We start from the raw sequence: 13,955 nt of genomic DNA, 5'->3' as shown, positions 1-13,955 counted from the left end.
TTCCGTTAGGGAGAGCTGTAGAATGTTAAACCATTTCTTCCCAGAGATTATCCAAGTGGATCAATCTGTTACTAACTAGCAGATATACACCTTCCTTCAACAGTCACGGCCCTTTCAACAACAGCCTTGGAAACCTCTTTAACATACCTATGAAATATTCCTGTATCAGACATCTGCAGGGTAGCTACTTACAGCTCAGGAACATACCGTTACTAAATGTTATGCCCTGGATTTGGAGACTAGATCAGATTCCAAATTAGCAGATCAATTCTGCAATCCTTATTTAGCTAGCTGTAGATAAAGACTCCTTAGACCCTCCTCCTATTAATCTGGGAACTAATAGCTAGTTATCATAAGGAGGGGATCTACATGGATAAAGACTCAGTCTTACTTTACAGTAACTGGTTCTTTGAACTATTTTGTCGGTGTGGCATCCTCAACCTGCACTCCATCCCTGTTCCTTCCGAATCCATCTTTACTGGAATTCTGAATTAGCAAGGGAACTGAAATTGTGAGGGCTGCTTTGCTCTGTATACCCAAGGTGAATGGGGCATGAGGGTAAGCAGGGTACAGGCACAGCCCCTGCGAATACATGTAGAATAAGTAGGATCCACACAAACAAAATATTTTGAACCACACTTGTAATTTAAATAACTATTTTGTATGTCACTCTCCACTCCTACGCTTTACAGGAACTTATTTTGATCAGTTATTCTTATACTTTAATCTCCTCCTCTGCCCATCTACCTATGCCAAGAAGGGAAGTTGCAACTTTTATTTCATGTTTTAAATCCCTCTAAATAAAAATTTAAAAGAAGCAAATCAGAAAGAGAAACTTGCATTAGAGTAACATATGTTCCAAAATACCTAGTATCTATAAACACTGCAGTGTTTCTTTAAGCCTATGAAATGGTTGCTCTGGGTTTTTTTTTTTTTTCAGTACTTTTAAATAGGGTAACTACTGAAATTCTAAATAAATGTATAGGCATTCTTCTTTGTTACTAACTGTAAGAATTAAATGTTACTGCTTAGATCCACTTAGTCTACTAAAACTCTCAATTAAATCTTGAAAAAATACAGATGTTGGCTCCAAGGCAAGGCATGTGTGCATGACAAATCCAGAGGTATTTAAGTCTCTTTCCATAAAAAAAAAAAAAAAAAAAAAAAAAATAGGCAGAGTAAAGGTGTCACTAGATTTAAAACAAATCTGTTACTTGTAAAGCATAACTTCAGTGAATTTGTACAATTTTATGGGCTTGTTGATTTGTTGGGGCAGCATGACAGAGAAATATTTAGTAAATGGCTTCTCAAGGTGAGTGTCTAACATATTCTGGACGTAAGCCTAGTGTTTTTAGTCATGCAAGCAGCTAACCTCTGGTTATGCTTTTCTTTTCCCTGTAGGGGGATGCCCGAAGTCTTCTAGTCTCGGAAAATGTAAGCATTGGCCAAAAATTGGACTTCTCAGACACAATGGTACAACAGAAGTTGGATGAAATAAAGGACCAAATCAAACGTGAAATAAGGAAGGAACTTAAAATCAAGGAAGGAGCAGAGAACCTGAGAAAGGTCACAACAGATAAAAAAAACTTGGCTTATGTGGACAACATTTTGAAAAAATCGAACAAGAAATTGGAAGAATTGCATCATAAATTACAGGAATTAAATGCGCACATTGTTGTAACAGATCCAGAAGATGTTACAGGTATAATACAATACTAAAAACTATTAATTTTTTTCTCATAGCTTAGACATTTTGTACTTTTATTTACATTGATTTATTTTAAATGAAATCCTCTAATTATAAAGAATTGCTATTGCAACCAGGGTATCAACAGTTTTTTAAAGAATTACCAACATACATTTATATTTGCCTCACATAATAATTGGAGTAGTTTTAGATTCCTTAAGTAAGTTTTAAACTGTAGTCTTTCAGATGACTGGTGGTCCACAGAGCAATTGCTTGTGGTCAGGAGACCACTCGCTAGTCATGTGGTGCTTGCAATTACTTCCAGTTACTAAAATGCTTAAGATGACTGCCAAAATTATAAAAATAATTTCCTAATATTACTTTTCCATGTAGTTTCCCGAAGGAATGTTATGTGATTGCAAATGGGTGGGCAAGTGGTACATGAGAGGTGTTTTGTGATTTACATTATGAAAAGGTTTGTGAACCCCTTGCCTTAATAGTTTGAAACTAAAATACTAGTTCTTATTCTATTCGTTGGCTAATTTACAGTAAAAATGGCTGTTTATCATAATAATTTGAATAAATCTTAGGGATTTTACATATGTGGAAGCTGTCATTTACTGATATTTTAAACTACATTATACTCTAACTTGTATTTTCTGTGGAAGTGCAGGGAGTTGGTATTAATTTTGAAAAATATCAAACTTGGCATTTCAAAATGGAATGTTTTGAAAGTAAACAGTCAAACAAATGCCTTTTTCAGTATTGTGAAATGACTTGGATAAGGACAGTATGGTGATTTGACATTAAAATATTGCTAATATGAGTCTGTATAAATATACACATGCCATTGAGGGCGTCTGTTAAGTAACTGTCAACTCTTGAGAAGTTTGGGCAACAGAATAAAAAACATATCAATCTTGTTTTAAAGTAGAGGATGCAGTGAGAATCTTGAAACATACTGGCAGGTGATTTCAGTAACTCACGATATCTGAGAATATGGCATGCTGCCAAAGTGCTGAGTTACCCTTGTTAGGCTTGCATAGAGTTCAGTGCATTTTATTATTGGTCTTCCTGCAAGATGCACTCTAACCAAAGAAGGCTGGATGAGAACTACTTTGGAATCTGTGAGGCAGAGGGGTTGCTTCAGGGTGGTTATAAGTATGCTTCAGGGCGAAATGGAAATGTACACATTTTATGTATGTCTTCTACATGTCACATATATTTAAAAACATATATGTAATTTCTCTCATGAGTTAAGACGTGCAATAATCAAGTAACAGAGCATTGCAGAGAACTGAAGTGGCTGATGATGAGGTGAAGAAATAGATACCTAGATTGCAGGTGGATTCTTGTTTAAAAATCTGTACAGACATAAATTTGGAGGCTTTTTTGAATAGAATGACTTCAGAAGCGGGTGAGTGGAGTTACTTGTCACATCCCACTTTCTCTCTTAAATGAAACACTTTAAAAGGGGTCATGTTTTTGAGATTTCCAGTGCTATTTGTCTACAAGAAGAATCATTATATCTATTACAATAGCATCCAAGACTGGGGTCTCATTTTGCTGGATGCTGTACACAAATCAGTCGCTGCAGGTTTTACTCTGCAATTGGTATTTGAAAGGCGCACTATTGATTTTAAATTTAATTTTTTTAAAAAAATCAAGGTTTTGAAAGAGCCCTTTTAAATAGTATGTTTTGACTTCAAGTCTTTTTTTTTTTTTTTTTTTTTTTTTTTAGTTTTTCTGCTTCTCTGTTGCTCTTGAACATGACAGACAACTTCCCCATCCCTTATTGAATAGCAACAACACTAAACAAACTGGGGCCAGTCCCTCCTGTCTCCATTCCCCTTCTTTTCTCTCTTTGCACTCGCTTGCTAGCTTTTTGGTTTTAGTTTCAGCTTCTCTAGGACCAAGTGGCTTTCAGTTAGTAGTAAACATCTTCCATAAGGCCTGGGAAAGAATATGCATGCAGCTCTGCCGCAAGAGGAGTTCACCAGTGATGTTTACTAGTGTGCGATTCGGGAAGAATTTAGCAAGAATTTTTAATGAATCTGTAAACTCAGGGGTTGTACCGTATGACTGGAGAATTGCTAACATAGTTCCTATTCTTAAGAAAGGATCCGGGTAACTACAGGCCTGTTAGTTTGACATCTGTAGTATGCAAGGTCTTGGAAAAAATTTTGAAGGAGAAAGTAGTTAAGGACATTGAGGTCAATGGTGATTGGGACAAAATACAACAAGGTTTTACAAAAGGTAGATCGTGCCAAACCAACCTGATCTCCTTCTTTGAGAAGGTAACAGATTTATTAGACAAAGGAAACGCAGTGGATCTAATTTACCTTGATTTCAGTAAGGCATCTGATACGGTTCCACATGGGGAATTATTAGCCAAATTGGAAAAGATGGGGATCAATATGAAAATTGAAAGGTGGATAAGGAACTGGTTAAAGGGGAGACTACAGCGGGTCATACTGAAAGATGAACTGTCAGGCTGGAAGGAGGTTACTAGTGGAGTTCCTCAGAGATTGGTTTTGGGACCAATCTTATTTAATCTTTTTATTACTGACCTTGGCACAAAAAGTGGGAATGTGCTAATAAAGTTTGCAGATGACACGAAGCTGGGAGGTATTGCCAGTACAGAGAGGGCCCGGGATATCCTACAGGAAGATCTGGATGACCTCGTAAACTGGAGTAATAGTAATAGGATGAAATTTAATAGTGAAAAGTGCAAGGTCGCACATTTAGGGATTAATAACAAGAATTTTTGTTATAAACTGGGGACGCATGACTTGGAAGTAACAGAGGAGGAGGAGGACGACCTCAGAGTATTGGTTGATTACAGGATGACTATGAGCCGCCAATCTGATATGGCTGTTAAAAAAGCTAATGCGGTCTTGGGATGCATCAGGCGAGGTATTTCCAGTAGAGATAAGGAAGTGTTAGTACTGTTATACAAGGCACTGGTGAGACCTCATCTGAAATATTGTGTGCAGTTCTGGTCTCCCATGTTTAAGAAGGATGAATTCAAACTGGAACAGGTACAGAGAAGGGCTGCTAGGATGATCCGAGGAATGGAAAATCTGTCTTACGAAAGGAAACTCAAAGGGCTTGGCTTGTTTAGCCGAAGCAAAAGAAGGCTGAGGGGGAGATAGGATTTTTCTCTAGAAATATATCAAGAGGGATAAATACCAGGGAGGGAGAGGAATTATTTAAGATCAGTACCAATGTGGACACAAGAACAAATGGATATAAACTGGCCATCAGGAAGTTTAGACTTGAAATTAGATGAAGGTTTCTAACCATCAGAGGAGTGAAGTTCTGGAATAGCCTTCCAAAGGGAGCAGTGGAGGCAAAAGACATATCTGGTTTCAAGACTAAGCTTGATAAGTTTATGGAGGGGATGGTATGATGAGAGAGCCTAATTTTGGCAATTAATTGATCTTTGACTGTTAGCGATAAATATGCCCAATGGCCTAGGATGGGACACTGGATAGGGTGGGATCTGAGTTACTACAGAGAATTCTTTCCTGGGTGTCTGGCTGATGAGTCTTACTCACATGCTCAGGGTTTAGCTGATCACCATATTTGGGGTCGGGAAAAAATTTTCCTCCAGGGAAGATTGGCAGAGGCCCTGCGGGTTTTTCACCTTCCTCTGCCGCGTGGGGCCCGGGTCACTTGCTGGAGGATTCTCTGCACCTTGAAGTCTTTAAACCATGATTTGAGGACTTCAGTAGCTCAGACATAGGTCAGGGGTTTGTTACAGGAGTGGGTGGGTGAGATTCTGTGGCCTGCGTTGTGCAGGAGGTCAGACTAGAAGATCAGAATGGTTCCTTCTGACCTTAAAGTCTATGAGTCTATGAAGTGCAACTGACCATCAACAAAACAGTGTAGCTCATGAGCTGGGTCAGAAGAACCAGGGGAAAGAGTCTGACTCTTCCTTTGATCCCTTCCTGAGAAGCCAGAGTTATCCAGCAGAGGCTTCCCCATACCTCTTGCTAACAAGTGGCAGTTCCAAAACTATTTGGGCCCTCTTTGTCTTCCATACTGGAGCTTTAAAGTAAAAGACAAAGGAGATGACTCTTCTTTTTTTCCAGCATGAGCCCAGGGAGACTGTGTCCTCAGGTTGCTGCTCTGAAGGTTCTTGCCACACTACCAACCACAAGATTAATAGGTGTCTGCTTTTACTTGGGTGTTAATCTCACTATTTACTCAGTGCTATTTTTGAATTTTCTTTCTAATTTAATTGCTGTTTTTAAGTCCATACAGAGCTTTTACAGTCTTGCTCTTAGTGATTATTTCAATATTGTCCTATCAAAGTATGTCATTTTTATATTTGACAATTACAAATATACAGTAAATTCCTTGTATCTAGGGGTATGCGTGCATATTTAAGTCTCCTCGAGGAGACGGGGGGAAGGAAATGTTTCTTATGAATTCAATGTATATATCTTCTTGTTCTTAGCTCTAGTTCATATCAGTTATTCCTATGGAAGCCTTAAATTCTTTAACAACATATTTTACAACCTTTCTGAAGACTAGAAACCTTAAGAATCTTTTGTTAGTGTTTAAGTTGATCATTGAGGAAAAACTTAGAACTAACATTGAGATGTTTATTTTTCTTGTATGCCATTTGCACTTGTAATTTAAGTTAATTTTCTCCCTGAGCTCCTTCCACATTAATACAGCTGTTAATTCACAGGAAAAACCTCCTGCTATCAGTAAATTTCCTTTCTCAAGACTGAGAATCTGATGTGCAGATACAACCTCTTTTGATAATGGATGCACATGGACTAGGTGGTATGCTGGGTTAATGTTAAATTCCTGGCTTTGGTCATAAATTTATGTTAGTGAGCATCTGTCCATCGCAAAATCAAACTGGTAATCTTTGAAAGTGTAGCGAAGCGATGACTTACTGGCGCAGTGCCTCCTGCTGGTTGTCTTGGGAATTAGCTCTCCAACATACAGAGCGCCTCCTACTGGCTGGTGTCTCGCCTGCTGCTGGCCCCCATGTCCCTCCCGGACCCTGGTGCCTCTTACCCTGGGGTTCTGCCCTCTGCAGTACCCCCGCTCTGGGTCTCCCCTCCCAGGGGAACCGCCAACCCTCTCACCCACCTTGCCTCAGTGGCTACTGCCAGTCTTCATCTAGCCCCTGCTCACTGGGGCAAACTGCAGTCTTTCATGGCAACTCATCACTGGCAGGGCGGTTGGACCAGCTGCCTCCTGCCTAACCCCGGGCTGCACCTCTGCAACCCCAGTGCCCCCTGCCTTTCCCCAGCACTGCTCTACTCCAGTACCCTGAGTTCCCAGGCTGGAGAGAGACTGACCCAGCTCCTCTCTGAGCCCTTATAACAAGGCCGGACGTGGCCCCAGCTGTGGCTGCTTCCCCAATCAGCCTAGCCTTTTTTCTAGGAGTGGGGTAACTGCCCTGCTACACAAAGGCTCAGATGTATGAACTTTAATATCTATTGGGAGGTAGCTAGACTGTGAAGATCACAATCTTTTTATATTCAGAGGGCTGACTCACTCTCTGTCCTGGATCAGAGGTGTTCTCTTTGGAGTTTTCAAGGAATGCTGATTGTCCAGTTTCTCATCTGGCCTCTTTAAAGATGCTCACTACCAACCCCAAAATTCATAATCTTTGAGGGTGCTGGGAATCTTTACATCAGATAGCATCTGCTATTCTTAGTACATTTCAGACTGCAGGGTTATATGGAAACTTATTCTTGGCACAGAAGCTTAGGAGCCACGGTGAGTTCTGCAATAACCATTTGCTAGATTGTGGGGACATCCCACCTTGCACATGGTTGGTAGGGAACTCCCAGTAGTTGCTTAGTTATAGATTAAACTACAGGTTACAACTTTTTCCTGCCCAGTGTTCATGCATTTGGGGGACAGTTGTCCCTTGCCTTTCAGAATATGGGAAGAAGTCACCCTAAGACTTGGTGACATGATCTCAAACTGGCCTTGTGAGAGAAGACTTAACAGTTGTGAAAATAGCATTCACTACGGTCACCATGGCCTGTTTGTGGAAAGCAGTAAAGTCAAACTCTCCTTTACTTGCTGGATTCAGGGCTCTAGACATAACTTCCATAGTCCTACTTAAGGATAAAAGAACTGGGTTTTTGCCAGTCAGAATTAGGGTATGTTGATTAAGTGATGTATGGATGACTGCACAGCACCTAAATGCAGTGTGATTCATTAGATAGCGCTGGAACTGGAACTCTGGAGACCCTGGGTTCTTTCTCTGTCTCTGATTTGCTATGGTAATTTGGGAAAGTCATTTACCTCTCCTTGCATGTTTTTTAATCTATAAAATGGCTATAAAGATAATCTTTGTAAAGCTCGTCAGGATTTACAGAAGGAAGATGCTATGCAAATGTTATATGGACTCTTATTATGGCACAGCATCTAGCTGTAGCCAGTACTACTATTTATTAGGGCTGTCAAGTGATTAAAAAAATTAATTGCACTGCTAGACAATAATGGAATACCATTTATTTAAATATTTTGGATATTTTCTACATTTTCAAATATATTGATTTCAATTACAATGCAGGATACAAAGTGTATGGTGCTCATTTTATATTTATTTTTTTATTACAACCTAGTACAAGCACTGTAGTGCTATCTCCTTATTATGAAAGTTGAACTTACAAATGTAGAATTATGTACAAAAAATAACTGAATTCAAAAACAAAACAATGTAAAACTTTAGAACTTACAAGTCCACTCAGTCCTACTTCAGCCAATCGCTCAGACAAATAAGTTTGGTTACAATTTGCAGGAGATAATGCTGCCCATGTCTTTGTTTACAATGTCACCTGAAAGTGAGAACAGGCTTTCGCATGGCACTGTTGTAGCCAGCATAGCAAGATATTTACGTGCCAGATGTGCTAAAGATTCATATGTCCCTTCATGCTTCAGCCACCATTCCAGAAGAGATGTGTGTGTCCATGCTGATGACAGGTTCTGCTCGATAACTATCAAAAGCAGAGCGGACTGATGCATATTCATTTTCATTATCTGAGTCAGATGCCACCAGCAGAAGGTTGATGTTCTTTGGTGGTTTGGGTTCTGTATTTTCCACATCAGAGTGCTGCTCTTTTAAGACATCTGAAAGCATTCTCCACACCTCGTCCGTCTCAGATTTTGGAAGGCACTTCAGATTCTTAAACCTTGGGTTGAGTGGTCTGTCTATCCTTAGAAATCTCACATTGGTACCTTCTTTGCATTCTGTCAAATCTGCTCTGAACGTGTTCTTGAAATGAACATGTGCTGGGTAATCAGAGAAAAACATCCAAAATATTTAATAAATTTCAATTGGTATTCTATTGTTTAACAGTACGATTAATTTTTTTAATCGCAGTTCATTTTTTGAGTTAATCGCATGAGTTAACTGCAATTAATCGACGCCCTATTTTTTATGAACATCAGATTCATAGTTTATTTTTTTTACACACACAAATACTTGCCATAACTGTTACAAATTAAATTGCTAATAAATCTAATTTCAGAAATGTATATGAATTATAAAAGGTCTTTTGTTGGTGCTTTGGCTAGAGGTCTACATCTTAATGCCATCAGAAATTATTTTCAGCAGCCACTTCAAGAGGAGGATTAGATGAGGAATTGGCATTAAACCTCAGTCATTAAGCACAGATTGCTCAAAAAGTTGTAGTATTGAATCTACCATTAGGTTCAGCATATTTTCTCTGATAATTCAAAGGTAATAGCTTTTGCCACAACATAAAATAGTTTTTTTTTTCTGTTATAGAATTGCTGGTGTATCTAGCCTTGTTTTAGAAGTAAGGCTTTGTATCTAGATCTCCCATTATCTTTCAGAATGTTACATTACTCAAAGTGAGAGGCAGAGTTTTAGGAAAGTTAAATCAATGTGGTGGTGTTTAACCCAGAAAAAAGCATTAGACTGTATTGGATATGTGTTAAGTTATGCTTCATTGACAAACAAGATAATGGATGCTTGGTGGCCATTACTACTGTAAATATGAAGGATTAATTCTAATCCAAAATATGGGCATGTTTATTTTGTTATTGCCTTGTGCACGTATGTAGAAGTGTTTTTTCAAGTTACCTTAATGCTCTCCCATATGTCTTACGACTACAATTTACATAGAACAGTAAATCAAGTAGCACAATGCTGAACTATTTGACTTGTAACATGTGAACAGTTTATTCATATAATACTTACGGTATGCAGACTCCTATTTAGCTAAGTACCCCATGGGATGTACTACTTTATTCTTGTTGCAGAACACTTTTGGGGGAGAAAATGAGGCATCTGATTGCCTCTTTCCTTACCTCATCACACTTTTTCCTGGGCCTTATTTAATCTCTTCTCCTATAAATCTATTCTTCTGTTACATGCTTACAGTTACACAGCATAGAACTAACGGGCAGGAGGTAGATTTAACCAAAAGGGCAGGGAATGGGAAAGGTGAAGAGAGAGAGCCATGATGAAGAGGGGAGACAATGTGGAGAACACAATTAGAAAGGCTAATGCTACCTGAAAAATGAGCTGTTGGTAGTAAAAATGCAGCAATGTGCATCTCAGGAGCTTCTGTTGGTCATGACACTGAAGGAGCTAAATACAATTAAATAATTTAAAATAAGATTAAAGTTAACTAGTTACCAAGGGTGCTTGCTTCTAATTGAATAGCTTAGCAGCATGCTGTAGTACCATCTGGGACACCAAATTCAGAAAGCAACCTGGGTTCCCAGATCTCATGCTGAGCTTGTTGAAAAGATAATGCTCTTAGCATCCAAGGCAAGAATCCTGGACAGTTTCAGAAGGAGATGAGCTCAATTATTCCACTAATGACTGCAGTTTGGGTGGCAGTGTTTGTCAAAGTGAGGATTTAGAGGCAAAAACCATGTTTGCTAATTAGTACTGTACAAATCAAGCTGAAGAGACTTTACAAAAAAGAGTCCAAAGAAAAAAAATAAAGCTCACAGTCATATATTATGAACAAAAACATTTCAAACTGAAAATGACCATGATTCAAATTTAACCCGGTCTTGTTTAAAAATGTGGGAAATGGGTCATCAGTGAGTTAAAATATTTCCTTTAACTTGTTTTGTGAATTTGGTGAATTAGTGCTCTCTCTCAAAAGCCAAAGACTGAAACTGTTTTAAAAAAATGTAGTGTAAGCAACTGATGTACGTTAGCATTCAACTCTGCCAATACCCAATAGTTTTAATCAAAAAACACTTGTGTTTTCTAGTCTGAGCAAAAATATTGTGCTAGTTATGGGAACCAGATAGACATCCACTAAAATCTGTATTGAAAGCCAAACTACTTCACTCATTACATAAACTGTAACTTCACCTAGGCATCAATAGGTGAAAGGCTGTTAATCCACAGTACAGTAAAGCTCTCCACATCTGCAATAAGATTACGAGCTTCATTAGTATAAAAATTAAAGGATGAAATATATAAATTAAATACTGCATTTTCATTATTGTGCAAGCGAATGTGGCTAAATAATTAGAGAACCTTTTATTCACACATACCTCTTCCGCCTGAAAAATACCTTCTTTTGTACCAATTAAGCAAAGTACTTAAGATCATGTTTAATTTTAAGTATTTGCTTAAATCCAATTGACTTAAATGACCTGGATGAATTTATTACTCTTGTTTTTTGTTATGGTAGTGCCTGACTGGCCTTAATTGAGACTGGAGCTACATTGTGCTAGGTACTGTACAAATATAGAATGAGAGACAGCTCCTGCCCCAAAGTACTTACAACCTGAACAGACAATATACAGAGAGAGGGGACATTAAAGGCTTTGCTGGTAGTGCTGCCTATAGTTAAGGTTGCCCAACACTTTCAACTATAAGATCTTGTTTTCAGTTGCTTAAAATTTAAACCATTCACATGAAATTTTCTATGCCAGATGCTTGCTTCAGGGTTCTCCCTCCTTTCCCCCTTTTTTTTTTATTTGGAGGTGGGGAGGGGAAGACTTTCAGCAAAAAATGGTTCTCTTGTTTTCTAAGACAAGATAAGCAAAAATACATTGTTTTGCTCTTGTTAAATTCCAACAGCCATTTCCTTGAGAAGATCTAATGCCTCCATGCTTGGGAGCAGGGACTTAGAATTTACAAATGCATTTGCTTTGGTGTTAGGGATGTGCCTTTTGCCTTCTCCTGTGAAAGCCAAATTTGAGTTGGTTAAGTAGTCAGTCTCTGAAAAATTATAGTTTACACATACACAGTAAAAGTCTGTTGGAGGCTGGCAGTATGCATAGGACCATGCCGTCCTAGGGGTGATGCTGCACCCCCTGGCTTGAAGTGGTTTCTATCGTGTATAGGGTTTACAGTTTTCAGAGTAGCAGTTGTGTTAGTCTGTATCCGCAAAAAGAAAAGGAGTATTTGTGGCACCTTAGAGACTAACAAATTTATTTGAGCATAAGCTTTCGTGAGCTACAGCTCACTTCATCGGCTGCATCAGGTTTACAGTTTGGTTTGGTGGCTCTCAATACCCCCACTATACAAATTGTTCCAGCACCCCGACAGTATGTTCTCTGAGGATTGTCTTCACTGAGCATGCTCCATCCCCACAGAGCAACTGAATGTGCTCTATCCTGCAGGGGCTAAGCAGAAATTTTCCTGCTTTTGTTCCTCTAGGGCAGTGGTTTTCAAACCATGGGTTGCGACCCAGAACTGGGTCACGGAATGGAAGGGACTGGGTCACAGCGGCTCTGGTCAGTCCCATCGGTGGTGCTGCCCGGCTAAGGCAGGCTAGTTCTTACCTGTTCCAACACCACGCTGTGCCCCAGAAGTGGCCAGCAGAAGATCTGGCTCCTGTGGGGTGGGTCAGGGGCATTGGCTCTGTGTGCTGCTCCTGTCCCAAGTACTGGCTCTGCACTCCCATTGACTGGTTCCCGGACAATGGGGGCGAGGGCAGTGCCTGCAGGCGAGAGCCACCTAGGAGCCATACCTGCTCCTGGCCACTTCTGGGGCGCAGCAGGATCCGCGGTGCCAGGACAGGCAGAAAGCCTGCCTCTGCACCCCCACTGTGCCGCTGACTGGGAACTGCCTGAGGTAAGTGCGTGCCCCAGCCCTGAGCCCCTCCCACACCCCAAACCCTTCATCCCCAGCTGCATTGGGTCACGGACATCAACAATTTTCTTCAGCTGGGTTGCCAGAAAAAAAGTTTGAAAACCAGTGCTCTAGGGGGCCAATGTGATGTCAGGCGGGGGCTCTCAGTGGCCCTCTGCTAGCACTCAGGCAGCAAGGAGAAGGAGGAGGAAGCAACCTGACTTGAGTGCAAAGGAGTCAGGGAAGGATTAGGCAGGGGACAATAGGAGCTAGGTAGGATAGAGGAATATGAGTTAGGAAAGAGGAGAGTTAATGGGAAAATAGGAGCACAGGCGCAGAAGTCTATAACCATTAGAGAACTCTCCCCTCCAAAACCTGGTAATGAATGTAAGATTCTGGAGTCTCAACATTCTTTGCTGTCTAGTATAAAGCTGTGAAAATCACTAGCAAAATGGATTTTTTCCCCCTCTAGTAGTTAATCCACATGGAAGATAACAGACTACTATTGCTACAAGTTACTCAGTAAGCTCAAATAGTGTGTTGTGGAGCTAAAGGTCCCAACCCTGCTGATGACCCATATAAGGGTCACTTTGGTTCTACCTGATGGAGGAATCGTGTTGTTAAAGACTATTATAATGCATACGCACAAGGTGAGTGAATTACAGTTGCACAAGTAACCTTAATTCTGATATTTCCTAACTTTTGAGTGTTTTACTCTGGAATCTTAATGTGCTTTTCATGTAGGGGAAGGGTTCTATAATTTCCTGAGTATGTGTGTTTTAAAAAGCAACTGTAAAAACAAACTTAATCATGTCCAACTACAATGACTCCACATGGGTCATCAGAAGGGTTGGGGACTCTACCACTTGAGCTAATTAAGTAACTGGTAATTATTCTATGTAAAAAATATGCAAGTAGAGTAGATGGTGTGATGGCTTGCACAGGTTATAATAATTATGTTATTGGTTTTGTTTGAGTGGGGAAATTGGTAGATGAGGATTAGCTGAATGGAATGACAAAAAAAGGGAGAGAGAACATGGAAGAGATGGAGGCATGTGGGTTAGGTTTGTCTTAAACCTGTTTGTGTCATCTTAAACTAAGCCGAAATAAGACTGTTTAAACAAATTGTTTCCAACAAGCCTCTGGAACTGGTTTAACAAAGATAGTTTAAAGAAACTTAAATTATACCAATGCAACTCTCCATTT

At 39.7% G+C, this 13,955-nt stretch overlaps 1 protein-coding gene across 6 annotated transcripts in view; it reads left to right on the top strand.

The window, feature by feature from the left end:
• The window catches only part of PKN2 (protein kinase N2), a 137,320-nt gene that overhangs the window by 48,838 nt on the left and 74,527 nt on the right, over positions 1-13,955 (top strand). For all 6 annotated transcript variants that reach the window (XM_037907284.2, XM_037907285.2, XM_037907286.2 and 3 more), the window contains exon 2: positions 1,402-1,702. In XM_037907284.2, the coding sequence (XP_037763212.1) occupies positions 1,402-1,702 (301 nt within the window). The remainder of the gene's footprint in view (positions 1-1,401; positions 1,703-13,955) is intronic.

This window comes from Chelonia mydas, chromosome 8 (assembly GCF_015237465.2).
Source record: "Chelonia mydas isolate rCheMyd1 chromosome 8, rCheMyd1.pri.v2, whole genome shotgun sequence".
In the NCBI taxonomy this organism is placed as follows: Eukaryota; Metazoa; Chordata; order Testudines; family Cheloniidae; genus Chelonia; species Chelonia mydas.
This window is presented reverse-complemented; position numbering and strand designations above follow the sequence as displayed.